At 46.4% G+C, this 27,215-nt stretch overlaps 1 protein-coding gene and 1 long non-coding RNA gene across 16 annotated transcripts in view; one reads left to right on the forward strand and one right to left on the reverse strand.

The window, feature by feature from the left end:
• Positions 1 to 27,215, forward strand: part of LOC127057093 (uncharacterized) — a 256,427-nt gene that overhangs the window by 165,441 nt on the left and 63,771 nt on the right. The gene's annotated exons all lie outside the window — the stretch shown is intronic.
• Positions 1 to 27,215, reverse strand: part of HDAC8 (histone deacetylase 8) — a 97,637-nt gene that overhangs the window by 55,523 nt on the left and 14,899 nt on the right. For 11 of the 15 annotated variants that reach the window (XR_007775977.1, XR_007775976.1, XR_007775979.1 and 8 more), the window contains 4 exons: positions 24,606 to 24,747; positions 8,545 to 8,657; positions 5,605 to 5,682; positions 3,419 to 3,527 (listed from right to left, as the gene is read on the reverse strand). Coding sequence is in view for 6 of the 15 variants with exons in the window: in XM_050965584.1 (XP_050821541.1) it covers positions 3,419 to 3,527; positions 5,605 to 5,682; positions 8,545 to 8,657; positions 24,606 to 24,747 (442 nt within the window). In the remaining 9 variants the exon portion in view is untranslated. Of the gene's footprint in view, positions 1 to 3,418; positions 3,528 to 5,604; positions 5,683 to 8,544; positions 8,658 to 24,601; positions 24,748 to 27,215 lie in introns of those variants that run through there. The other 4 variants (XR_007775982.1, XR_007775984.1, XR_007775983.1 and 1 more) reach the window with 4 other exon arrangements.

Below are 27,215 nucleotides of genomic sequence, written 5' to 3' on the forward strand. Positions count from 1 at the left end.
TTAGACACTCTGGTTACTTGTTTGAGACTTGAGGAAGAGCTCTGACACTCAAAAGCTTGTCCCTTCCATCAACAGAAGTTAGTCCAATAAAAGATATTACCTCACCTACCTGTCTCACTCTTATCCTGGGACCAACAGGCCTACCACAACACTGCAAACTATAAGTTACAGAGACATGTGATAAATGCACATTCCATCTGCCTTACCTGCACTCTCTATCCTCTGATCCCATTTCTTCAGGACTGGGCCTAACATTCCAAAATCTGAAGTGCTTTAAATAGGTATCTTGTTTAATAAAAAAAAGTCAATCTGCCACAAAAATATTTTCTGCTCTACATTCACCCACCTCTCACATTCACTGACTGTTCAGTCTGGGTCAGCAGATGGTTTATGATTTGATATTGCTTGACTCATAGCTGAAAATGGGCATTTTGTGCCATTGTGAAAGGGTGATTCCACTTTCCCAGAGACGGGGCTCAACCCTTGTTTTGATCCTGAAAGGTCCTGAAACTAAGGCACTAGTGCTTAGAAAAGCTAGCTTAGATTATTTTTAAGATGTACTATAGTTTTCTTTCCCTCAAAAGCCTGTACAGAAGAAACCACCACACCTGATCAGATCTGGTTCTTCTAGTCCAACATCCTGCCTCTGACAGTGATCACTGCCAGATGCTTCAGAGGTAGGGGCAAGAAACATGCACAATAATATGGAATAACCAGCCCACAGCAGCCATTTCCTCTTAACCCCAGGCAATCAATGGTCAACACACATGCGGAAATCTGAAGATTTCTATACTTGTATCCTATATAACGTAACTGCTGGTGTTATCACTAGGCTCAAAGTAACTAAGCCTCCTGACCTTCAGTGATGGGATACAAACATCCAGTTCCAACCCTTCTTAAACTTGCTAATACATTTCAAACCTCCTTCCCTACTAAAAACAGAACATATAAAAGTATCTGTGCTATAAAGGTTTCACATTCACTCTTTTGAGGTGACCTGCATAACTCGTGGTTTCTCCAGTCAAGAATAATGCAACAATCCCAAACTCATGCTGAGAAAAACTTGACACCGCAGCTCAGCATGTCCTGCTAATACAGTCATATACATATGTGTATAGTAATATGCTATGCACTGGAATGTACTATGTATGACCCTACTGAACACATAGTTACTGCTTTTGTACATCACTGACTCTGTTAGATGAGAATTAACTAAATTTCTCCTCCTCACATCATTAAATGTGAATGTACCATACTAACTGCTACAGCAATTTGAATAAACGTGTGTGAAATATTTCTGTTTGAATTCAGAAAATGCCCCTGCAAATTCTGGATTATTTATTAGTATGGTTCTCCACATTTGTAATGTTGTTCAGGTGCTGTATTTTTATCTTCAGAAGGATAATATTTAAAATAGATATGAAGGTACCCACCATTTTATCAGAACCTAATTAGAGCACTTTTTCAGGAAGATCAAATAAGTAAGCTATTCTGGATGATCTTATGAATAAGAGATAGTCATTGATTAGCTAGAACTCATGTAACTTTCTCTTTTGATGGAGGAAATAGGTAAGTGCCCAAGTTTCCAGAGCACTGTGTACGTATAGATTTCTTAGACATCTCTGCACTGCGTATGACTGATGCATACTGCTGCAGATGAGTATCCAGCTCTGTTGTTGTCAGTCTCAAACGTCTCATCTCTGGCTGCCTTTATCTACAATATTTTAAAGACATGTCAGACTTTAAAAAAAAACAAATGTCACACCTTGGCCTCTGTTCCACACAGCAGCTATTACTAACAATTACATTTAATTGGAGTCTGAGTCATTCAATTTGCAGAAACAATAGGCAATTATACATATGCCATACCACCCAAGAGCAGGATAGGAGTTTATCAGCTACAACAAAAGCATTCAGACACAAGCACTCTTATTTATAGAGAGGCAAGTTCAAAGTGCACATGGTTTAAGACTCCAGCAGCAAAACTTCCTTTTTATTTATTTATATCATTGTGCTGCAATGGGTCAGTTTCCATAGAGACGAGGAAGGCAGTTGCCACCAAGACGGTGGGAAATGGCATGGTTTTGCATAACTTTTTACTAGTGCTTGGCTGTGGGAACGCCAAAGAGCAAGTCTGGAGCCCAGCTATTTGCCAAAGAGGAAAAGGCAGCCAATGAAAGGGGGCTCCTCTCGCCAGCAGGGGTCACTGATGAGAAGAATACAAGGAAATACTTTGCACAGGGAGTAGTCAGTTTACAGAATTCATTGTCACAGGAGGTCACAGAATCAAATACCATGACCACTTTGTAAATGGATGGATAATTTGACTCTATAATCGTTGTAGGGCAAAAAAGAAGTCAGAGGGAAGGGATCTTTTAGCTTATTTAACGCTCTCCAGGCCAATGTAAGATTTTCCCATTTAACACATTGGACTTCACAACTGTTTGATTTTTATATTTCCAATGTATTCTGTTTGAACAGTTTTGAATTTGGGTTTAAATCCCAACTTGAGTCACAAGTAGAAACAAATCTGATGGTCTCATCCTACTCCTGAGTGGATGTTTATTGGAATCTTAAAATCACTTTGCATTTTGACACAGTATACTCAGAAGAGATCCAGGATTGGAATCATGGAGGTAGTGGCAGAAGTCGGGTACTATATAGGTCAGGACAAACATGTATTGCCAGAGCTGGACTGGGAAGCTTGCACAATGACTGCCTATCACAGGTCTTGAGCTAGCAACTGGTTTAGCCCTTGGCTATCATGAGCACTAGATTGACATACAAATGCATGCAGCAGCAGCAGCAGTGTCCTAAAGATAATCACCTTTAGAAAAAAACAGGCCCTGGATTTCATTTTTTGCAAGAAAGGCTGATTTAGTGGTTTGTGCCATGCACCTGTGAAGGTGCAGAATTAGACTCCTTAGAACCAACCATTCCAATTCTAGCAAAGATGGCTCAGTCCTTAATCCTTCCAAGCTAGATAAAATAAATTCAATGGAGCTTTGCACTTGAAATGCTTTGCAAACAACCTTAACCTTGTCCCCCAACCACGTCCCTCTCTGTATGGACACTAGAGATCCCATGGCATTTAGTCTAAGAGTAGATATTTGACCCATTGTGCTTGGTTAAAATTACATCCTCTGCCCCTCAAAATAAATACACACAGATGAACTGGATGCTTGTCCCCTTCCACCTAGAGGTGGATGACATTGCTGCTCAGTGCTTCTGTATATACAATCTGTAGAGGGATTGGGATCCTACAAGGTAAACTACCAGTTAACATAGCTTTGTGTCTTTAAACTGACACCATAAAGGGGCCAAAACTTAAATAATAAAAAGATTTGTAATAATCTGTACAGGTTCTGTTCTCTGAAATCCTCTGTTCAAAACAAAACAGATAGAAAATGGGTCTCACGTCTCGCAGATCTGGTAATATTTCTCATCCTGAATGCCATCCTGGATAGGTACGTTGACACTGTAATATCGCCCCTTCCCCAGGCCAACATCAGACACATCTCCTGTTCCTGAGCAACAAAAAACAAACCAGAACTATCAGTCAGCTAAGGAGAAAATGAGCTCAATAACATTGGCTGAACAGATCTGGGATGTCTTTCATAGGATGGGAAGATCTGAGGCACAGTACACCTTCAGAGAAGTCTGCACTCTACTTCCAACAGGGGAGGTTTTGAGTTACCTTGTTCAAGAAGTATCTGCCCTGGGGAAGATACTTCTAAGATTTCAAACTCTGCAAACTACAGCCCCAGAGAGAGTTCAGAGACTTCAATACATTAGCAACAGTGGGAGAGGGAAGTGTGTACGCCCTGATCTACACACAGGTTGCTGCAACTGACAGTGAAAGGGGTTTTGGTAGAATCTGATGTTAAAAGGATACTGCCGAAGTTTTGGATAAAAGCCACTGACCTATCCAAGTGCTAAGGCTCTACATTCCCTAAGGTGTATAAGAAATACCATTCTGGCAGACAGAAAGATGGTCCTGTGGTTAGGACTTGGGAGATTTGGGTTTGATTCTCACCTCAGTCACAGACTTCCTTGGGCAAGTCACTCTGTCTCTCCGTACTCAGCTCTCTATCTGTAAGATGGGGACAATATTTCCTTTCTCACAACCATGGCTGTAACTTTAAGCACATAAATCATCCCAGTGAAATCAATGGGATTATTCAAATGCTCAAAGTTAAGCACATGCTTAAGTGCTTTGCTGGATTGGGGCCAGAGGGCTCAGCACCTGACAGGACAGACCTACATGGGTTGCACAGCACCTATGGACAGGACACGGTGAAGATAAAACTTGTCTTAAGAGGTTTCATGGTCTGTATCACTGAAAATCATTGCCTAACACTAAACCAGAATGGATTTAGAAAGATTTACTGATCATTTACAATCTTCAATGACTTAACATTTCACTCAGCTCAGTCAGTAAAACTAGACTCGTCAGCTTCATGCAGGGTTTCCATAGTCAGTTACACTTTCTGCACAGCACTGTTGCATCTGAGTTACCAGCATCGCAGGGGACATCTGTATTATATTTTCCTTCAATTACAAAAGTGGACGTGAATTGAGGCTCTTAAGATTTATTTAACACTAAACCTAAAAAACTGGTTAAATGTTCTCTTTAAACAAAAAAGCTATTTTTAAAATTTTACTTCTGATTGGAGCAAACAGTGCGTCACATGAAAAGGCGGAAAACTCTGGTAAGAGTTGCTTCTGTACATCGAACCATATCACAACTGAAACCAGGTAAAGAGGACGACTGAAGACGTTTCTTGATAGAGTCCTGCAAAGCTTTCATTAGTGCCAATGGAGTCCTCCTTAGCCATTGACAAGCTAACTCATACAGTATGTCTACATTTATGATGGCATGTAGAGTACAGACACTGCCCATCCAGCTAGCATGGGATAAGTAGCAATGTAGAGACGGTGAGACAGGGCTTAGATAAGAAGATTAGAGTGCCCTACATGTCTGAACCCCCATGGTAGATATTCTACATGGGCTGTGTACAGCCCAAGCAGTGCCTCACGTGTCTACACTGCTATTTTTAACAGCATAGCATCCCTGCTGTCTCCTCGCTGCCAGAGCCTTTCACTCCACCACGTAGTGTCTGTACTTGACACACTGCAGTAAGTGACGACATAGCTCTAGAAAGTCCCACGTTAGAACCTCACAGCCTCCCTCTCTTGAAAAAGGCACAAGCAAGGGTGCCTTGCATCTCATTGCATTGTCCCCTCTCCCCTCTAACGGTACACAGAGGGTGAGGTTGCCCTCAGTGCCCCTTCTGGGCTCATCCAAGCCCTGCTGATGTTCTGCTTTTTTCTCTGCTACACAGTAGGACACCAGCCCAGGTAGAGAGAGCGGCAGCACAGCGGAATGAACCCAGCAGTGGTCGTGCCCTTGAGGTTTAATGTCAGGAAGAGGCTAAGGAAGTGCACTACTGACTGAATGGGCTGCTGTTGTATTGTTTTCTGGATAAAGAGAGGATGCGGACACAGACGGGTAGTGGGAAACCTGGAAAGAGTGAAGGGAACAGGACTTAACCCAAGTGCAGAAACTCTGCTAGTTAGTGAAGCCATAATAAGATTGCTTGCCTGGGAAAAATCCTGGTGAAAACTTATGCAGAGACACAGTCATGACTTTGGAGGTGAAACTAAAGGCATCTTCCACACCTAGCAGAGAGAAAGAAAGAAACTCAGGTGTCAATTACTCACATGAACTACACATTACAAAGAAATCACAAGAGCACACCTCAAACAAGCAGTAGGGAAGGGGGAGAGAATGTGCAAAAGGCAGACATGACATAGTAAATCCTTCCTTAACAAATGGAGACTAGTTCAAATGTGGTGTGGGTCACAAGTGAAATGAGTTTTGTTGGTTTCAATCTAATCATTGGCGAATGCATCTCCACATCACAAATCATTGCAAAAGTCCGCAGCACTGGTATTGTCTGCTCAGACTGGAAGAGTAGAGGAAGCCTGGCAGCTCAGAATTAGGGTGCCCCAGGACAGACCTGTCCCTGATTAGAACCAGAGTTAATGATCCATCTCTTTTAGCAGCACTCCAGTTCATCAAGCCTCTTTTTAATATACATAGACATTGGGAAAGAAGTTGCAGAAGACTTAACACAAACCAAATGTGTGTATGTGGGGGGGCAGGGGAAATGGACCAAAATGAAACACACCATAAAAATTAGGAGAGCAGGAAACGTTAAATAGTGTTGAAATAATGGCCCCAATGCAGAGAGCAGCTTCAGTCAAAGACCGTTCCGGCTTTAGTTTTATAGAATCATCATTTAGTACGGACTGCTGCAACATCACAAATCTGCACTGATGCAATTAAGCTCTGGGATTGGCCATTACACAATCCTGCATCCTGTATGGAAGGTGAGGGGCAGTGAGGAAATCCTCTTGCTTGAGACCCCTTGGCGGAGGGGCTTAATAGAATTAGAGCTTGTTAATATAGAACTTGTTGTTTTTAATATTCCACCGTTGCTCAGATCACCACCACAGGGCCGTGTGTTTTAATAACACAGAGCAAGCATCAGGGCTGGGAGAGACACACAAGACAGCTCCTAACACGAGTCAGCAACTAGCCCCAGGTGCTCAAAAGGTATTTAGGCACCTAAACTCTCCCTAAAAAAAAAATCAATGGGAGTTAGGTGCCTAAATACCTTGAAGACCTGGGCCTAAGTGAACTGAGGGAACTTCACCTTGCTAAGTGGAGAAAAAAAAACATTCTTTACAGCAGCGGTTCTCAAACTTCTTAGCACTGTGACCCCCTTCCACCAACAAAAATTACTACACAACCCCAGGAGTGGGGACCGAAGCCTGAGCTTGCTGCCCCGGGTTGGGGGGCCCAAAGCCCGAGCCCCACTGCCCCAGGTTGGGGGCTAAAGCCAAAGCTCAAAGGCTTCAGGCCCGGCCAGGAGGCATGTAACCTGATCCCTGTAACCCAGGGCTGAAGCCCTTGTTCTTTGGCTTTGGCCCCAGGCGGTGGGGTTCGGGCTTCAACTTCAGCCCAGGCAGCGGGCTTGGGCTTCAGCTCCAGATCCCAGTAAGTCTAACGCCAGCCCTGGTGATCCCATTAAAACGGAGTCCCAACCTACGTTGGGTGACCCAGTTTGAGAACCCCTGCTTTACAGCAAGATGAGAGCTAGTACCTCTGGCTTGTGAAAGCTGCACTCTAGGCATCCTCCTCCATACACGGGTCTGTTTGCAGGGTCCCAATGCCTCACCACTGTTCATTTCTCACTAAGAGCATGGCCGAGGAGACACGAGCTGTGGTGCTGATGACACCCCATCCTGCCCTAGCGCTTCACTTGTATCAACCCAGGTGAATCAGTTGTGTGCTCTACCAGCAGTCAGGTAAAGATCGGGGCCTGGATCTGGCCTAGCTGACAAAGGCTCAACTCACTGAAGATATTGGTAGATTGGGGAAAACAATTAAAAGATTTGGCCACAATTATACCTGTCCCTCTGAAAGCATATGTGCCGTCTTAGGCTCTAGCTAGATCTCCAGCCACTGCAATCAAGACAGCTGTTTCACACCTCCATTAGGTAGAAGGCTAGGACTTTTTTGGATGCCACTAATCCACACCTTTATCACCTTGACCTGAGGGTATCACCATGCACTTGACATGGGAGTGCACCTTAAACCGACTAGCAAATCCAATTGTGTGCAGACTGCAGCACCCCACTTGCTATGCAGAGTATCAAGGCAGGACACCAGAGCTCCTGGATCTACACTGGTTTCTGGAAACCATGTAAAGGTGTTGGCTCTGACCCATTAAGCTCTAAGTGGTTTGGCCCCTCTCATTTAAGAGAACCTCTCACTCCTTGTGCTATACTGCTGGAGTTCAGCTCCAGCGCATCTGCTGATTTCAAGTCCCCTTGGTGTTAGAGAGAAGGATCGACTGGCAGGGTCTTCTTCTAGAGGCACCCTCAGCTGCATAGCCTCCTCCCCCACACCTAAATAGTCGAAGTAGCCTGAAACTGCCGAACTTCAGGGCATGATGCAAATCTCATCTATTTTCACAGCCTGAAGAGCAGCCCTAATCACCCTTCTTCTATGGGGCAGCGGAACTGCTTTCTTTCCCTTAGTTGTTGTTGATTAATAGCAGGGATGTTTTTCTAACAAGTTATGCTATAGTTTAAACAGCAATTCTGCTCGGGGAGTCCAGTGGTCTGCATTACACAGAAGGCCAGACTAGGTGATCACAGGTGTCCCCTCTGGACTTGGAATCTATGCAAGAGCGGTAAAGAGGCAAGGCTGTTCATTTGCGTACATTTTGTTTGAAGAAGTGTATTTCTATTTTATGGCTGAGGTGTCAAGAGTGCAACTCTGGGGCTTTTCTTATGGTTTTATTAACCCAAACAAACAGGCACAAAGCCTGCCTGCCTGTCACTTTATCTTCAAAGTGCTGCAGGTAATCTCCATTGCAGTAACAGCCCCTCGGTGATCCTGGCTCCCACAAAGCTTCCCCGAAGCACTGCCCTGGCAGGACCACTTAGCAGCCCGCATGGCTGCCTTACCATCCCCATGATGCAAGTCCAAGTCAATATAAAGGATGCGGTCGAATTTCCGACGCAGCCACAGGATGCCCAGGACGGCGTCGTTTAGGTAGCAAAAGCCAGAAGCTTCATCTCTGCAAGGAAACATTCAGGAAGTTCAACATTTCCAAGTGGAGACAAGACAGCCGCTCGCCCCAACCTTTGCCCCCTGAGCCCTCCACAACCCCCATCCAGCAGCACAGCCTCCATCTTGTGTGGACTAAAAGGAGGAACACTAAGGCATGGGTGTCAACTAGTCCCACTGGTCAGGAGCAGCAACATGAGAGCCAGCCACAAGACACAAAGTGTATCTGATCAGTTACATGGGACTTTGGAAACCTGGGCTTGATGTCCAGCTTGAAATGTTAAATATGAGGTTGCTGGTGTTATCCCGCACCAAAACAGCCATCATGGCCTCGGGTGGCTTGAGAGACTGTGCTCGACTGGCCCGGGGATGAACAGCAGAGGGTAGTACAGAGCAGCTAAACACACATATTTAGCTGCCATTAGCCTCCTGAAAATCTAAAACACTAAGTGAATTTGGTCCTACTGAAAGGTGGCAGATTGAGAGTCCAGCACTTAAAACTCCTCTGTCTGCAGCACAGTACTGAGACACTGCAGCACAATCTTCCCCGTGCCAATGCACCTCAGCCCTGCCTTGGAGGGACACAGCCCGCCCTCCCCCCCACTATGGAGGTCTACAAGTCCAAGCTAATTTTTGTAGTCAGTCTCAGCTGATGGGCTAAAAGTGAGCAGTCTGGTGCTCTGGACTCCTGCTGCTGGGAACTCCCCCAAGAACTCTGACACCCAACAAATAAAGCCAAAGTACTCAGCATTGGCCTGACTTCAAGAACAGATGTCAGGCCACTGCTGTCCTGGGCCAGATCCCATTCCCATCCCCGTCAGCCACCCAGTCTCCATTTAGTTTTGATGGCTGAAATCCACCTCACAGCTTGCACATGTGAGAAGTGTATATCCCCAATGAAGTGTCAGAATGCAGTTCAGAGGAAGAGGAGTAAAGTTTTAAACACCTCGCCCCCTCCAGAAAATTCACCAGCAAGGGAGTCATGGGGGCGGAGGGGAATTAAGCTGCTTCTTCCTCCCACGGAAAGGAGGGCCCATGAAATTAATATGAAACATGTTTTCCTTGCTCATGTGTAGCTGTCACATAGTCAAATAAATGGAGGAAATGCAAGCTGCTATAGGGAAACTGCTGTCCTCAGCTAATGCATGGGACTTCTACATTCCCAGCACCGCCTTTGCAGAAAAGTCCCATTTTTCCTATCCCAGGAATTCTTCATATGTACAAGGCTGATTTAAGGAGGCAGCAAGAAAAGAAATAAGGGGAAATCACTACTCTGTAAGGATCCAGGCTGAATGCTGGCTCAGATCTGCTGTGGAAAGCATGTTAATGATCTAACACAGAAGTCACCTAAGCACAACCTCTAGAGTTCTCTTTGAGAGGCAGCACAACAAACACAGCACGAGTCAGGAGACCTGGGTTCTAATTCCAGTTCTGCCACTAACAAGCTGTGTGACCGCAGAGAAGTCACTTAACTGCCTTGTGCCTCAGTTCCCCCTCTCCTCCAAGAAAAGTGTCATAACTATAAAGAGAAGGGTAAAAATCTTCCTGTATACAATACTATAAAATTCCTCCTGGCCAGAGAGGCACCAAAATCCTTTTACCTGTAAAGGGTTAAGAAGCTCAGATAACCTGGCTGACACCTGACTCAAAGGACCAATAAGGGGACATAATACTTTCACATCTTGGGGGTGGGGGGGAAGGGAGGCTTTTGTTTGTGCTCTTTGTTTTGGTGTTGTTTGCTCTTGGGACTAAGAGGGACCAGACATCAATCCATGTTCTCCAAATCTTTCTGAACAAGTCAACTTGTAAGTAACAGCCAGGCAAGGCGTTAGTTTATCTTTGTTTTTCTCAACTTGTGAATGTTCCCGTTGCTAGAGGGTTTATCCCTGTTTTGCTGTAACTTTGAAACTAAGGCTAGAGGTGGTTCCTCTGGGCTCTTTGAATCTGATTACCGAGTAAAGTTATTTCCCATCCTGATTTTACAGAGATGATTTTTACCTTTTCTTTTGAATAAAATCCTTCTTGTAAGAACCTGACTGATTTTCCATTGTCCAAAGACCCAGGGGTTTGGGTCTTGATCACTTTGTAACCAACTGGTTAGTATATTATTCTCAAGCCTCTCCAGGAAAGGGGATGTAAGGGCTTGGGGAGATATTTTGGGGGAAGAGGAACTCCACATGGTCTTTTCCTTGTTTCTTGTTAAATCACTTGGTGGTGGCGGAGTACCAGGTTTTAACCTAAGCTGGTAGAAATAAGCTTAGGGCGGCTTTAATGCAGGGCCCCACATCTGTACCCTAGAGTTCAGAGTGGGGAAGGACCCTGACAAGAGGTAACAACAGTCATCCATCTATAAAGCCCATTAAAGAGAAAGAAAGATATTAGGTTATTGATATCCTAAAACAAAGCTGCAAGCTTCATGGGCTATTAGCCTTAGTATCTTGATGCTGATATTCATGCCACTGCACTAAAGGGAAGGGCAGCTGCAATCTTCTCCGTTTTATGGAAGTTAAAGGCAGCCCTCCAACTTCTGGAACACTGTCCATGCAACTGTTGGCTGGCCAAAGTTTGAGCACCCATATCCCAGGAGGTTTACGAGTGTGCTGAATTCTAGCAGAACAAGGAATGCTGGTGCCTTTCTTACAGGATGCAATCCAATAAAAAGCAAAGCTGTGAAGAAAATCCTTCTGCACTTTCAAAGCCCAGTCACAAAAGCTGACCTGCAGTCCTGCCCACCTTGAGTCAGCCACTCAATAAATCAAGATAACTTCTTCTCAGCCAGGGCCCTGCTCTTTTTGGCAGCAATTGCCAGCTCTTTGTCATGCTTGGAGCTAGTGTCTGCGAGCAGAGCACCAGTAATGCAACAGTAAATGCCTGGAGCGTAACCACAAGAAGTCTTCCAGCCTGGTAGAAGTTATTGGCCACCACTCAGTTACTCCTGAGGGTGCAATCTGATGGGGAAGCAAAGGGAAGCTGCAAGAACAGTCATGTGCCGCTCCCCAGCAGTGACGGTGCTTCGATTCAGGTGCCAGAACCAGCTAGCAGAGGTGTAAATCACTAGGGAAAAAGGGCTGGGGACAGTGGCTTCTATCCAGCTGCTAGTCCCGGCTGGTCTGGGGAGGACAGGACTTCCTCTTCCCCTGCAAGGAGCAGCCAGAGCTAGGTCAGATCCAGCCCTAGAAACCTCTCCAGCTGCAGGAAGCTCCACACTCCTCCGCCTCCTGCCTCCATCGCTCCTGAGCTTGGGGTGGGGTGGGGTGGGGTGGGGTGGCGGGTGTCACTGTATGGGGAGCTGCTCCCCCATCCACCCAACCCCCACGCATTTGGACCTGCCTCATACCCAGATCACCCTACCAAACCTCACTCCCTGCACCCAGACCCACCCCACCGAGCCCAATCTCCCTGCATCCAGACCCCACCTCTGCACCCAGACTGCCACCTGCAACTGAACTCCCACCCCAGAAGTGTCATCCCACCTGCACCTGGACCACTCCAACAAGCTCCCTGCACTCCCACCCCACTGAGCCACACCAAGTCAGCACCCAGACCCACACCCCATGAAGCCAGCACTCTGACAGAGTGACCGCCCATTGCCATGCTGGAGCCTCCACATTTATTTATTGACAAATAAAAATGCAAAAATCTGCAGAATTTTAAAATATTGTGTGCAGAATTTTAAAACTTTTGGCGCAGAATGCCCTCAGGAGTAACTCAGTGCAGGCTGGCCCATACAGTGTTTTCTAGCCCACTTTTAAGGGTGTGTCTACACTGCCACTGGGAATGAACTTCCCAGGCCAGGTCCAGTGTCTCACACTAGCATGCTAAACATAGCTGTGTAGATGCTGCAGCTTGGGCTGGAGCTTGAGCTCTCAAGCTCTGGGACTGGGAGGGGGAGCTTGAGAGCCTGAGCCACAACAGCTCCATAGCCAGCGGGAGTCTGTGGACCAGGGCTGGCAGACTCGCTCCCAGTGGCAGTGTAGACATGTCCACGATGGTTCAAGTGACAGGGCCTCCCTTGTTCCTTTACCAGACTTGTCCATGTTCTCAGACCTCACTGCTGGAAATGTTGCTGGATATTCAGCCTGTGGTTCTCTCTGCTCAGTATCGCCCCCACCACCACCACTCTCCGCCTCTGCGGCACAAGGTTGTGGGGTAGATGGGAAGAAGCTCTGCAGAGTAGTCTTGTAGTTTCTAACACTCATTGCTGCAGATGGGAACTGGTGCTGTCAGAGAACCTCTAGCTCCATTAACAGAGCAACACTGGGGACTGCTTCTCTAAAAGCATCCAGGGAGCATTTTTCAGTTTTACTAACATACAGGCTATTTTTCGCATTTTAAATGTTTGACATTAAAGATTATGGCTTCTGCTTAACTTCACATGGGCTTCACAGTAATAAAACTGCTGAACCAGTACATTAAGAGAGCCCCTGTTAGACTGTCCCTCCGCACCACAGAACCGGGGACAGTCTAGCAGGGGCTCTCTTAATGTACTGGGGACAGAGTATTTTAGCATACTAACCTTATACCACAGTGGCTTCCTGGACTAGTCCCTTATAGACCACGACCCACATTACAGAGCTAACAATTCACAGTATGACTGACAGTCTTCTCTAGGACTGGACTAGCAGAGGATGCTGAAATTGGGCACTTAGCTAATGGGTAAAACTAGGTAGCAGTTCAGGACTGGTGTAGCAGGGGTCACTGCAGTGCAGAATTAGCTCGCACCGGAAAGGCCACAAAGACAGGCTTGGGGAGGTGCATTGGCAGGGCTGTGCAGGGAACCTGCAGCATCCACGTGGCCTGTCTCTTGGCCATCTTTATTAGAATCAAATGTATTCACTTTTTTAAAATAATGAATCTCCCTCTCCCCAAAGAAAGCACAACTGGACTCTAAGTCAGGGTAGGTCTCCAACAGCTAGATCACTCTCATGAAGAAAGTTACTATCCCCAGTTACATTGGCTCAAGTTTGCATTAGGTGCCGACGGAAGGAAACACCATTGTTCTCTGTACCATGACTACAGCTTCTACACCAGGTGGGAGTGCCACTGTAGACCAGCAAAGGGAATTGTTACCACTGTAGGGTCTACATAGCCAGGCACTGGACTGGAGGGTTCCTCCAGGATCATAGAGTCCAGTTCCCAGCAACCCTGTCACCTAATCCCATTCATACACAGGCCTAATTCTTCTAGATGACAGAGTGAGATGATACATGGATTAAGATGCTGGTGGCCACCAGGATCTCCTCTATACTAGCACTCTCACTATTGCTATCACTAGCGGAGCTAACCAAGATAAAGCTGGTGCCGATAAGAGCAGTGAGAGAACCATCTTAGGGAAACTACTGAAGGGACAATGAGAATTGCTGGCATTTACTGCTGCAATCCCAGGGTGACTGACACACAAAAACAATCTAAGGAGAGCACTTTGGCAGGTGCTTTCCATTTTTTGTGCCTAGCTGATAAGAGTGGTTAAAGGGGTAACTACAACAGGCCATACTGAAAGGTGAACTGTCAGGCTGGAGGGATGTTACTATTGGAGCTCCTCAGGGATTGATCTTGGGACCAATCTTATTTAACATTTCCATTAATGACTTTGGAACAAAAAGTGGGAGTGTGCTAATAAAATTTGCGGATGACACAAAGTTTGGAGATATTGCCAATATGGAGGAGGACTGCAACATCATAAAAGAAGATTTGGATGACCTTGAAAACTGGAGTAACAGAAAGGAGATGAAATTTAACAGTTAAAAGTGCAAGGTCATGCACTTAGGGACTCACAAGTTTCTTTTGCTATAAGAAGGGGACGTATCAGTTGGAAGTGACAGAGGGGGAGAAAGACTTGGGTGTATTTCTCAATCACAGAATCACTCTGAGCTGCCATGAGAAAGGCTAGTCCAATTTTAGGATGCATCAGGTGAGGTATTGCGAGTAGAGACAGGGAAGTGTTTAGTACCACTATACAAGGCACTGGTAAGACCTCATCTGGAATGCTGTGTGCAATTCTTGTCTCCCATGTTTAAGGAGGATGAATTCAAACTGGAACAGGTGCAGAGAAGGGCAACTAGGATGATTCGAGGAACAGAGAAACTACCTTATGAAAGGAGACTTCAGGAGCTTGTCTTGTTTAGTCTAACCAAATGAAGGCTATGAGGAGATAGGATTGCTCTTTCGAAACACATCAGAGGGACAAACACCAGGGAGGAAGAGAAGTTATTTAAGGCAAAGGCCAATGTTGGCATAGGAACAAAGGGATATAAACTGGCCATTAGTAAGTTAAAACTTGAAATTAGATGAAGGTTTCTAACTATCAAAGTAGTGAAGTTCTGGAATAGACTTCCAAGGGGAGCAGTGGGGGTAAAAAAACCCCAAACCCTAATTTGTTTCAAGACTTATCTGGAGAGGATGGTATAAGAAGATTGCCTATAATGGCATCTGGCCCACTCACGATTTCTATTAGCAAATATCTCTAATGGCTGGAGATGAGATACTAGATGGAGAGGGCTTGAAGTTACTATGGTGAATTCTTTCTCAGGTGGCTGATTGGTGGGTCCTGCCCACATGTTCTGGATCTAACAGATCGCCATGTCTGGGGTCAGATAGGCAGACATTCTGGAGGATTTTCATCTTCCTCTATAGCTTGAGGCCTGGGTCACTTGCTCATTTGAACTAGAATAAATAGTTGATTCTCTGTAACTTGAAGGCTTTAAATCAAGCTTTGAGGACTTTGGTAACTCAGCCAGTGATAATGGGCCTATTACAGGAGTGGGTGGGCGAGGTTCTGTGGCCTGCGACATGCAGGAGGTCAGACTAGATGATCAGGATGGTCCCTTCTGGCCTTAAAGTCTATGAGTGGCAAAGAGGCCTTTTACATCCCATCTGTGCTGAAAGACAAGACAGCAACATCAGCTGTTTGGGTCTATTGACGCTGTAAATATAGCAGATGACAATTTAAAATACTAATCAAAAGAAAAGTAGAACCAGCTATTGCCAAAGTGCACCTTCCAGGATAGAGAATTAGCTGCTGCAAAGATGCCTCCTTTGGGATAATATTTGGGATAATTTATCTCCTAGATTCATGCTGGATGAAAGCTTTGAGCATGGTTCCAGAGGTGAAAGGTCAGCATTTGCTCAATAAAAGGCACCAACCCTTAGCTCCAAGCCATCCTAGACTATTTTGAACTTCAAGCCCTGAACCCATGAAGACTGTGGTTTCCATTTCTATGCTTATGACCTCAGGAAGCAATTAAGCCAACATCCTGCCTCCCCCACAAGCAGATTATTTTGACAAAGGAGCACTTGTTCTGGATACACACCAATCTGACTAGGAATCCAAAATAAAAGTGCATGTGTATGTGTATACACCCACACCCCAACAGTTGCAGAAAAAGCAGCAAGTTAAAGAAAGATAAAAGATGAAGAGTGTACTTATTCACTTTCAGTGTGGCACACAACTCCTGCCTCTAAGATACAAAGGATCATTATTAGTTAATTGCATGTACCAAGACAGTGAGTCCCCAACAGATAAAGTTTGCACTGAAGTCTCCCTTCATTCTGTTTTGCACCATGCTTATATTGCCTGAATATTGCTCAGTTCTTTCAATGTGCTAAGTCCTAATTTGAGACAGAGACCCATGTTAAAATGTGGGATTATCATACAATTAATCTAATGGATTTTACAGTACTGCTAATTATTTCTGAAGGCATGGATAACTGGTGAAGTACCAAAAACTAGTGAAGAGCAAGTAGACAATATTCAAAGAGAAAAGGAGAATGATCCTAGCAATAACCATTTGAAAGTTCAAACGCAATCCCCAAGAGAAATGATGGACCATCCAGCATGAAGAAAGAAGTCACCGAATGGACTCATGCAATAAGCAGCATGAGTTTTTAAAGATCAATTCTTTAGATAAAACTGACTTTAATGGACAGAATTACTAAATTGCCAGCAGGCTATAGGAACCTATGTGCATCACATATTTGGATTTAGTAAGCCATTTGATGCAGTGTCTCACAATATCTTTTATACCTCATTCCTTGTAATCACTTAAAAATCTCTCTTTCTGTAAGTTAATGAACTTGTTATATTGTTTTATCTAAACCAGAGGTCAGCAACCTCTGGCATGCTGCTCGCCAGGGTAAGCACCCTGGCGGGCTTGGCCAGTTTGTTTACCTGCCAGGTCAACAGGTTCAGCCGATCACAACTCCCACTGGCCACAGTTCACTGTCCCAGGCCAAGGGGGGCAGCAGGAAGCGGCACAGGCTGAGGGATGTGCTGGCCATGGCTTCCTGCATCCCCATTGGCCTGGAACGGTGAACCATGGCCAGTGGGAGCCGCGATTGGCCAAACCTGCCGACGCAGCAGGTAAACAAACTGGCCCAGACCGCCAGGGTGCTTACCCTGGCGAGCCGCGTGCCAGAGATTGCCGACCCCTGATCTAAACCAGTGTGTTCTTGGATTGAAGTATCTGGAAACCTCCATTTGAGACAATAGAAAATATGCACAAACCCTGTTAATGAAATGACAGTCTTTCTAGGAGCTTGTATTGTCCAGGAGGGTGCTGGGCAGTACAAGATGAATATTTCTGGGGACAGGTCTGGAACTGGGAATTTGCTGGAGTCGCTCTGTAATATCATTCATGAATGGCTGGCTAGAAGCACTCATGTAATTCGGCTGGGAGTGATTTTGCAGGTTAGAGGTTATATGTCAATGGACCAGGAGCGCTTGATGTTACAGTGAAGCAGTGTAAAAGACACCCCCAATTGAAGAGTTGAGGGGACACAGTTATCCAACAGTCCAGACTGTACCCTGGGGAATGGTACAGCATATCCCATTAGAATTTAATTCTACTGATGTGCAAGAAAGAGTGATTTGGATTCTACTCTCTCATACCTTTGCAGGCTCCGTGGACCTACCAGAAGTAAAAAAGCTTGTTTTCCTCCTTAACATCAGCAGCTGAATCTGTATAATTGCAAGGAAGAGATCTTTGGTGTCAAAGCCCTGTTTTAACAGATTTTTTTTTCAGAGAACAGCTGATCTTCCAGATCGATTTTTTCCCTTTTCCATAAGTGCAATGAGTTGAAGGAGGGCAAGTTAACTAACAAGCCTGAGCCTTCATTGCCAAAATAGTCACCCCCATGGAACTGGGAGTTCAGAATCAAGCCACCCAGATTCCCCTTTTTCCAATACCTATTTTATTACTAGAAAGTCAAATCCCAGTATTTCTGCCTCCCCTTCTCTCCTCCCCACCCTGCACCACAGTTCAAGTTGCCTGTCAAATGCATAGCTCTCTTTTGAGATCTGACTCAATGACTTTTACAGAAAAGGGCTTCTATGGTTTTATAGCACCATTATTTCCTCTATTAAAAATGGGGGGATGGTACAAAAACCTGGAATCATTTAACTATTGAATTTCATACCTCATTCCCTACATTCTCTTTGGAGATCATTCCATCAATGTGCACTCTTCTGGTGCTAAAGGGTCCCAGTCAACTTTTTAAAAAGCCAGAATCTGAAAGTGTTTGGCCTATTGTGATTATAACTAGCACCTAAGAGGATTACAACTGAAAGTTCAGAAAAAATGACATTCCCCCTCCCCAGCTTCTTTACTTTTGTGCATTTGACAATGCCTCGTGGGTAGCTCATTGCCCTGCTTCCCATGTACCCAGGTTCCTCTGTTGTTCACATGGGTCTTCTGCACAGCACAGAAGAGAAACATCTTGATATATTGGAAAAATGTCATTGTAAACCCATTGAAATTGGCAAGGGAACATCTACTACTATAACTCCTTTTTGAAATTGACTAGATTTCACAATGAGCTTGAAAAAGCCGCACAGACCAATTTATCTGCCATAAGGACTGGGCTTTAGGCCTGGTCTACACTATGAGTTTATATTGAACTTAGCAGCGTTAAATCGCATTAACCCTGCACCCGTCCACACAACGAAGCCCTTTATATCGATATAAAGGGCTCTTAATACCCATATCTGTACTCCTCCCTGATGAGGGAAGTAGCGCTGAAATCAGTACTGCCATTTCGGATTAGGGTTAGTGTGGTTACAATTTGATGGTATTGGCCTCCGGGTGCTATCCCATAGTGCACCATTGCTGTCCAGAGCGGTCACAATCTGAACTCGGATGCATTGGCCAGATAGACAGGAAAAGCCCCGTGAACTTCTGATTTTCATTTTCTGTTTGCCCAGCATGGAGCACCGATCAGCACAGGTGACCACGCAGTCCCAGAATCGAAAAAGAGCTTCAGCATGGACCGTACGGGAGATACTGAAGCTGATCTCTGTATGGGGAGATGAATCTGTTCTATCAGAGCTCTGTTCCAATAGATGAGATACCAAAGCATTTGAAAAAAATCTCCAAGGCTATGACAGACAGAGGCCACAAGAGGGACTCAACACAGTGCTGCATGAAACTTAAGGAGCTGAGACAAGGGTAACGGAAAGCCAAAGAATCAAATGGATGCTCCCGGTGGTGAGGGGGAAGGGGTGACTGAGGACTCTAGCTATCCCACAGTTCCCACAGTCTCCGAAAACTATTTGCATTCTTGGCTGAGCTCCCAATGCCTGAAGGGTCAAACACATTGTTGCGGGTGGTTCAGGGTGTATGTCGTCAGCCCCCCCATGAAAAAGGGGAAAAAATCGTTTCTCGCCTTTTTTCAATGTCATCATATGTCTACTGGATGCTGCTGGCAGACGTAGAGCTGCAGCGCTACACAGCAGCATTCCCTTCCCTTCCCTTCCTGATGGCAGACAGTACAACATGACTGGTATCCATCATTGTCGTCCCGTGAGTGTTCCTGGCTGGCCTCGGTGAGGTCGGCCAGGGGCGCCTGGGCAAAAATGGGAATGACTCCCGGTCATTCCCTTCTTTAAGCTTTGTCTAATGGAGATTCAGTCCTGCCTGGAATATCATAGCAGCTGGAGGCTGCCTCCCCCCTTTATCTCTGCTTGCAGAGGCAATAAAGTCAGTATTGTTTCTTCATGCATTCTTTATTACTTCATCACACAAATGGGAGGATAACTGCCATGGTAGCCCAGAAGGGGTGGGGGAGGAGGGAAGCAGCGAGTGTTGTTGTTGCAGGGGCACCCCCTAGAATGGCATGCAGCTCATCATTTCTGCGGGATGTCTGGGGCTCTGACCCAGAGCGGCTGTTTGCCTCTCTGGTTCTTTAGTAGGCTTGCCTGATACTCTAGGCAGGACTGACTCTCCCTTTAGACAAAAGTTAAAGAAGGGAATGACTTGGGGAGTCATTCCCTTTTTTGTCCATGCGCCCCCGGCCGACCTCACCGAGGCCAGCCAGGAGCACCCATGACAGCAGAAGACGGTACAATATGGTTGGTAACCGTCTCTGCTAACTTGCAAAGGCAAGGGGATGCTGCTGTGTAGCACTGCAGTACTGCGTCTGTCAGCAGCATCCAGTAGACATATGGTGACAGTGCAAAAAGGCTAAACGGGCTCCATGTTTGCCGAGCTATGGCATCTGCCAGGACAATCCAGAAAAAAGGGCGCAAAATGATTGTCTGCCGTTGCCTTCATGGAGGGAGGATTGACTGATGACATTTACCCAGAATCACCAGCGACACTGTTTTTGTCCCATCATGCACTGTGATCTCAACCCAGAATTCCAATGGGCGGGGGAGACTACAGGAACTATAGGATAGCTACCCACACTGCAACACTCTGGAAATCAATGCTAGCCTCGGTACACGCACACCGAATTAATGTGCTTAGTGTGGCCGCGTGCACTCGACTTCATACAATCTGTTTCCAAATACCAGTTTCTGTAAAATCAGAATAATCCCGTAGTGTAGATATACCCTTAGTCTCAGTCTGGATTGCAACGCAAAACATAGCAAACAAATTAGCAGTCTAGCAGCCCCAATATTACGTTGTGGATCTAATTAAGGTTCTAAAGAGATTCAATTTGACTTTTTTGGAGTTGACTTAGAAAAAAATCCTTGTTTGTGACTAAACACTTGTTAAACAGCATAGCCTGAGGATTTTCCTTTTAACGTCTTTTTTAAAATAGGCTTGAGGGTTTTTTCAGCTCCCTTTTCATTTTTAAAGGTCATTTAATGAACAGAGAAACTGACGATATAAGGCAAACTGAAAAAAAAAAACAACCAACCCAAAACACAGAGTTTTTGCTAACGTGTTTCACTTACAGTTGTCTATACGCAGCACATGACTCTTGTGTTTGGGGAGGCAGGATGTGAGCACCAAAAGCTCTCTAGAAGTGGGAGGAACCACTAGTGCCTGAACTGTGGCCCCATTCCTGCTTGGCCTCTTCCCCTGAGGCCCCATTATCCACTCTGCTCTTCCCACCCCCACTCTGCCTCCTCCCCCTTCCCGCCACTTGTTCCTCTCTACCTGCTGTCTGTTCCTCCCCGCCCACTCCTTTCTGCCCCCTCCTGCCTTATGGGTGAGCAATGGGGGGGAGAGGGCGGAGAGGAGTGAGCAACTGGGGTCTCAGGGGCAGAGGCACAGCAAGGGCAGGAAGTGGCAGATCATGGGTGAGGCCACAGGGGAAGAGGCCAAGCAGGGGCAGGGCCACGGTTCGGGCGCCAGTGCCTCCCGGCAATTTCTCAGGAACTTCTGGTGGCAGCGCTCCAAAGGTGGCGTGCATCCACTACAGCGGTGTTACAGTTACAGGACTGTCTGCACTTCTTGTCCCGGTTCTGGGCTATCTGAGCGCTACCGCCTCAGGTGTTCAGCCTCTTGCCCTCATCTGCTTCCAGGTGGAATCTTGCAATTCTCCCACGCTTAGACTGATACCCAGGTACATAATCCCAACAATACCTACTGCTTATCACCCTGCACGTCCAACTGGGTTTGGGCACCTGTCTTGACACAAAGCATTTTTATTTAGTAATTAGAAGCTGGATGAGAGTCGACAGTGTGCCCTTGTTGCCAAGAAGGCTAATGGCATTTTGGGCTGTATATGTAGTGGCATCGCCAGCAGAACAAGGGACGTGATCATTCCGCTCTATTCGGCACTAGTGAGGCCTCATCTGGAGTACAGTGTCCAGTTTTGGGCTGCACACTACAAGGAGGATGTGGAAAAATTGGAAAGAGTCCAGCAAAGGGGCAACAAAAATGATTAGGGGGCTGGAGCGCATGATTTATGAGCAGAGGCTGAGGGAACTGGGATTGTTTAGTCTGCAGAAGAATGAGGGGGGATTTGATACCTGCCTTCAACTACCTGAAAGGGAGTTCCAAAGAGGATGGATCTAGACTGTTCTCAGTGGTAGCAGATGACAGAACAAGGAATAATGGTCTCAAGTTGCAGTGTGGGAGGTCTAGGTTGGATATTAGGAAAAACTATTTCACTAGGAGGGTGGTGAAGCACTGGAATGAGTTACCTAGGGAGGTGGTGGAATCTCCTTCCTTAAAGGTTTTTAAGGTTAGGCTTGACAAAGCCCTGGCTGGGATGATTTAGCTGATGGTCCTGCTCTGAGCAGGAGGTTGGATTAGATGACCTCCTGAGAGCCCTTTCAACCCTAATATTCTATGAAATGTTGAATGCCAAAAAGTGCACATTTCATGTACTGATTTTAAAATGTCCTTTCCAGCTTTAGCCAAGGTACCACTAGGGAGAGCTCTAGGTTAAGTCAGAGGGTTTTCCTAACCCTTCAGTGGATTTCCCCCAACTTCTGCCAGTATGTGGAGTTTGTTAGTCATGTATTGTGTCTCCAGCTTGGGGGTGAGCAAAGTTTTTGGGCCGAGGGCCACATCTGAGTGAGGAAATTGTATGCAGGGCTGGGGCAGCGGGTTGGGGTGCAGGACGGAGTGCAGAGTGTGTGTGTGGGGAGTGCAGTGTGCAGGAAGGAGCTCAGGGCAAGGGATTGGGGCAGAGGAGGTGTGTGGAGTGTATGAGGGGGCTCAGGGAAAGGGGTTGGGGTGCAGGAGGGGTGCAGACTGTGGTGGGGCTCAGGGCAGGGGGCTAGGGTGCAGAGTGCAGGAGGGGGGTCAGGGCAGGGGTACAGGAGGGGTGTGGAGTGCGGGAGGTGGCTCAGGGCAGGGGTGCAGGAGGGGTTCGAGCTCCGGCCCAGCGCCGCTTACTTAAAGCGGCTCTGGGGTGGCAGTGGCGCACACTGGGGCCAGGGCAGGCTCCCTGCATGCCTGCCCTGTCCTTGGCACTGCACCGTTCCAGGAAACGCTGTGGCCCTGATGAGGGCCTGGTGCCAGCCGCTTCTGAGAGCGGCGTGGGGCCCGCAGTGCCATGGGAGGCAATCCCACGGGCCGGCTCCAAAGCCCAGAGGGGCCAGCTCTGGCCCAAGAGCCGTAGTTTGCCCACCCCTGCTCTACCTGAAGGTTGTGTCAGTATTTCCATTATAAATGTCTGTTCTCAGGAGTTAATAGCTCAGACATAATGTCTGGCACTAGCCAGAATATAGCATACGTTGAACAGAAAAGTAAGTTGTTGGGATTTTGAAATCAGTCTCCAAATGTCTCACTGAAAATGTCTTAGGGGGTTCTAGTGCACACTTAACACTCACGGGACAGCTGCACTGACAATGATGTAATGATGTCTTTTAGCGTTAGCCTTGCTCAGCACATCGGAGGCAAAGTTGTTGAGATTGTTTCTTAGTTCCAGGCATCACCCATGAGGGAGATCCCAGGTAGTGTAGTCAAAACAGAACAGCACAAGAAATCGTTAAAAAGCCATTCATCCTGAGCAGACTGAGACTGTTCTGCCTGACTAATCTGAATTCCGCCCGCTCAGTGGAAACAAAAACCAAATCCAGATTTGCACAGTTCTAATGCTGACCTGGGGGTTCACCTTAAACTGCCAGTATTTTTAGATGGATCCCCAAAGTGTGCACATGGGGAAGAAGTATGGACAGAACTCCCCGTCAGCTCAGGAAATGCACTGCTGTAGAAAGCAAAAGCTGCAGCTGGATTTCAAGAGGATGAGAGAACTTTATGAATGACCCCATCTGGTAGACACACAGAATAGAGGGACCAAATCTCATGCTTCAAGAAGACACTGGGCCGCAGAGGTCAAGAAGAAATCTTGCCCTGTCCCTAAATACAGCATTCCACAATTGATGAGGTACTTCCTGAGGACTTTTTTCCAATGCATCAACTATAGATTACTATCACAGGCAGTATACCAAAACTGACAGGCTGTTGGTCCAATCTGGTATGGAAAATCTTATGATTCTATTAGAAAGAGGGGTGACTTTCGCATTTGCACATGCTATTAAACACAGTCCTTGTGCTTCAGAAGATAAAATACTACTTTCTCCTGAAACTCAGAGAGCAATAAGGGTACAAGCCACAGCCAGCTTTATAAACATTTTTAGTCCTGTGACCTCCTGGGAATGAGAGCATCTTAAGGGCAAAGTTCCCATCTCCTCTCCTGCTGCTCTGTAATATTGCTATTGACAGTACATTACTGCCCTATCTCAGATATTACAATACAGATCTAACAGATACTTTCAGAGCATAGGAAGGAATATGAAGATTCAATTCTATTTCACCTCATCTCTTCTTAAATACTTCGTATGTCTCCAGGTTTCGATTCTCTTCAGTGCTTGGCAACACACCAGCAGTTTGCACTTCTATCTCAAAGTACTTTACTAGCATTAAGCCTTGCAACACCCCTATGAAGTACATGAGGTACTATGAGAAACTGAGGCATAGAGAAGTTAAGTGAGTGGTCTACGTCACACAGCAAAGCCCATGGTAGAGCCACAACTTAGATAACTGGGAGCCAAGAGTCCTGCCTCTGCACTACACACCACTTCTTCCCCAGCTGCCTCTTGTCTTTCAACCCACCCATCCTCCTCCCCACCTCCTAAAAATTCCCAATTCATTTGTATTGGTCTCTTTGGATGCTATTGTTACTCCTTGCTCTGATGGTCTGTGTGGAAAGCTAGGAGCTATCAGGCTCGATTCAGATACCAGGTTGGAAAGCACAAGGTAACAGGTTTTCTTCTTACTTCTTTGCATGATGCCACCCTCCAGGCCAGTTAATCGCTACCTTGCACTTGCCGTCCATCAGACACTGGGCTGCTGTGATGCTGGCCCCTCCTACAGCTGCTGCATAGTTAAAAATACCTTCAGTGGCTGGACAGTCATAACCTAGGGGTAAGAACCAGAGAGCGTCACTCAGGACAGAAGACTTCAGTGGGAACATCACTGCATTCCTAGTGGAAGTACACCAGGGAACTATATTTAACTTTAGTTACAGTTCTGGCTTCCTATTCTGGCTACTGTAGGAAGCCAAAGTGAAGCTGCTGGCAAGGGGACTGACCTCCTTTGAGCATGGTCCATGTGGAAGATGCCACCCTCTGGCTTTCCAAGGTGGGTTTCTTTGGACCCTGCTCCACAGGAAAAAGAATTAAAAGCCAAATGGCTTTCTCAGACTAAGAATACGCAGGGGTTGTATGGACCCCTCCTGGCTCAGTAACGATCAGGTGCCAGGTCAGTTAGCCCATTTGCACCACACACACTGGTTCAGTTACCAGATATATTGGGTTGCTCTGCTCTAGTCCCCTCTTTCACATGCAGTGCCTGCAACCCCTCTACCTGTCCAACAGCCACACAGCACATCCTTAGTCTCCAGAAGCAGAGCCCTTCTACACTTGAACACTATCATGAGAACTCAGTGGATGCGGACTGAGAACATAACCTACTCTCTCACCTCCAGCACCACTCCACGCATTGGAGACCTTTCCAGGCATATCCAAAATCTCAGGGTATGTCTTCACTGCAATCAGAGATATGGCAGCAGCATGTCAAGCTAGTTTTGCTCTTGCTAGCTCAAACAATAGCGGTGAGCTGCGGCAGCACAGGTTACTCACTCAGGAGGGCTTCCAAAGCCTGTGCTGCCGCACATGCTGCCCTGGCTTCACTGCTACTGTTATTGGAGCTTGCTAGATCAAAGCTATTTCAACTATGTGCTGCAGTCACACTTCTGATGCACTGCGGACAGACCCTCAGAGCAGCACAGAATTCCAGGACCAGTTTCTAGAATTAAACCTGTTGCCTTGGAAGAGCCTTGGGTGTTTTGTGCAGAACTCAGGACTCTGCAGTCGGGATCAGTGTAACATCAAGAAGAAGGCAGCGTCTCCCACTGTCCCACACAAAGATAGAATCATAGAATATCAGGGTTGGAAGGGACCTCAGGAGGTCATCTAGTCCAACCCCCTGCTCAAAGCAGGACCAATTCCCAACCAAATCATCCCAGCCAGGGCTTTGTCAAGCCTGACCTTAAAAACCACTAAGGAAGGAGATTCCACCACCTCCCTAGGTAACCCATTCCAGTGCTTCACCACTCTCTGAGTGAAAAAGTTTTTCTTAATATCCAACCTAAACCTCCTCAACTGTTATTTTCTGGTCTGGGAAGTAATTCCCTTGCTGCAGCCATTTAAACAGAGTAGCGTTCCTGAAGACGCGAGCGTCATGAACCCTTCCCGGCCATCCCACGTTGATGTTGGATGACAAACTTCACCTCTCACTGTGCAGCTGGAAATGCTAAAGCCCTCCAGAGTGCTGACTTCAAGGAGCAGCTGCAAGTGCCATGGCAGGCAAGTGAGCAGTATAAATCCACTATAGAGCACAAAGCTACAGTACTTGGTTGGAGCCCACTGAGCTCCTGTTATTTCCGTGATTTCTGCTTGCATATGCTGGAGCTAAAATCAAGGCCAGTCCCAGCTTGTTCGACATCTGCCTCTTCTGCTGATGCAAGGCACATGGGTTTGAGTGGCTGCTTCCTATCAAATGGCTTTTCAAACGCCTGGAACATCAGGACATGTCAAGACATCCAGTGGAGAATCCAATACCCAAGAATCATACTGAGCAGCAGAGAAGGAGTTAATGGCATTGGCAATTAAGGAGCCATCATTAGGTTTTCAAGTTAATGCTCCACGGAGGAGGAGGAGGAGGAGGAAGACACCACCTCACCCCCACCCCCTTTGCACCACTGGTTCAGGAAGCCTGGCTTCCAGACCTCTTAAGAAACACTGGAACAGGTTACACCATGGACCACTCTCTGGTGCCCTCTGCCTGTTTGAAACTAAAAGTGAAGCCTCAGATCCCAGGAACACTGCAAGTTCTGCATGATGATCATTGTGTAATACCCCTCTCTCCTACCCCCCTAGAAACCCATAAGCTCCAGTATCAGAGGGGTAGCCATGTTAGTCTGGCTCTGTAAAAGCAGCAAAGAGTCCTGTGGTACCTTATAGACTAACAGACGTACTGGAGCATGAGCTTTCATTGGTGAATACCCGCTTCGTCGGATACATAGGTTCCAGCAGTTCAAATAGCAGCTTTGCACATCCACACTAGAGGTATACGGATGGAGTTATACCAATGACTAGAATCAGAACCTATGTGCAGTCTAGACAAGGTTTAAGTCACTCTTTGTTCAGCCATGGCCACTGAAGAACAGTTCTACTCTGAAAGCGGCCTTGTTAAAATGTCTCTTGGGGCTCCATCTTTATCATCTTGGGGAGTATGTCTACACAGTCTGCAGCAGCATGCCTCCCAGCCCATGTTAACAGGACTCACTAGAGCTCTAAAAATAGCTATATAGACACCCCCCTCCC

Source organism: Gopherus flavomarginatus, chromosome 8 (assembly GCF_025201925.1).
Source record: "Gopherus flavomarginatus isolate rGopFla2 chromosome 8, rGopFla2.mat.asm, whole genome shotgun sequence".
In the NCBI taxonomy this organism is placed as follows: Eukaryota; Metazoa; Chordata; order Testudines; family Testudinidae; genus Gopherus; species Gopherus flavomarginatus.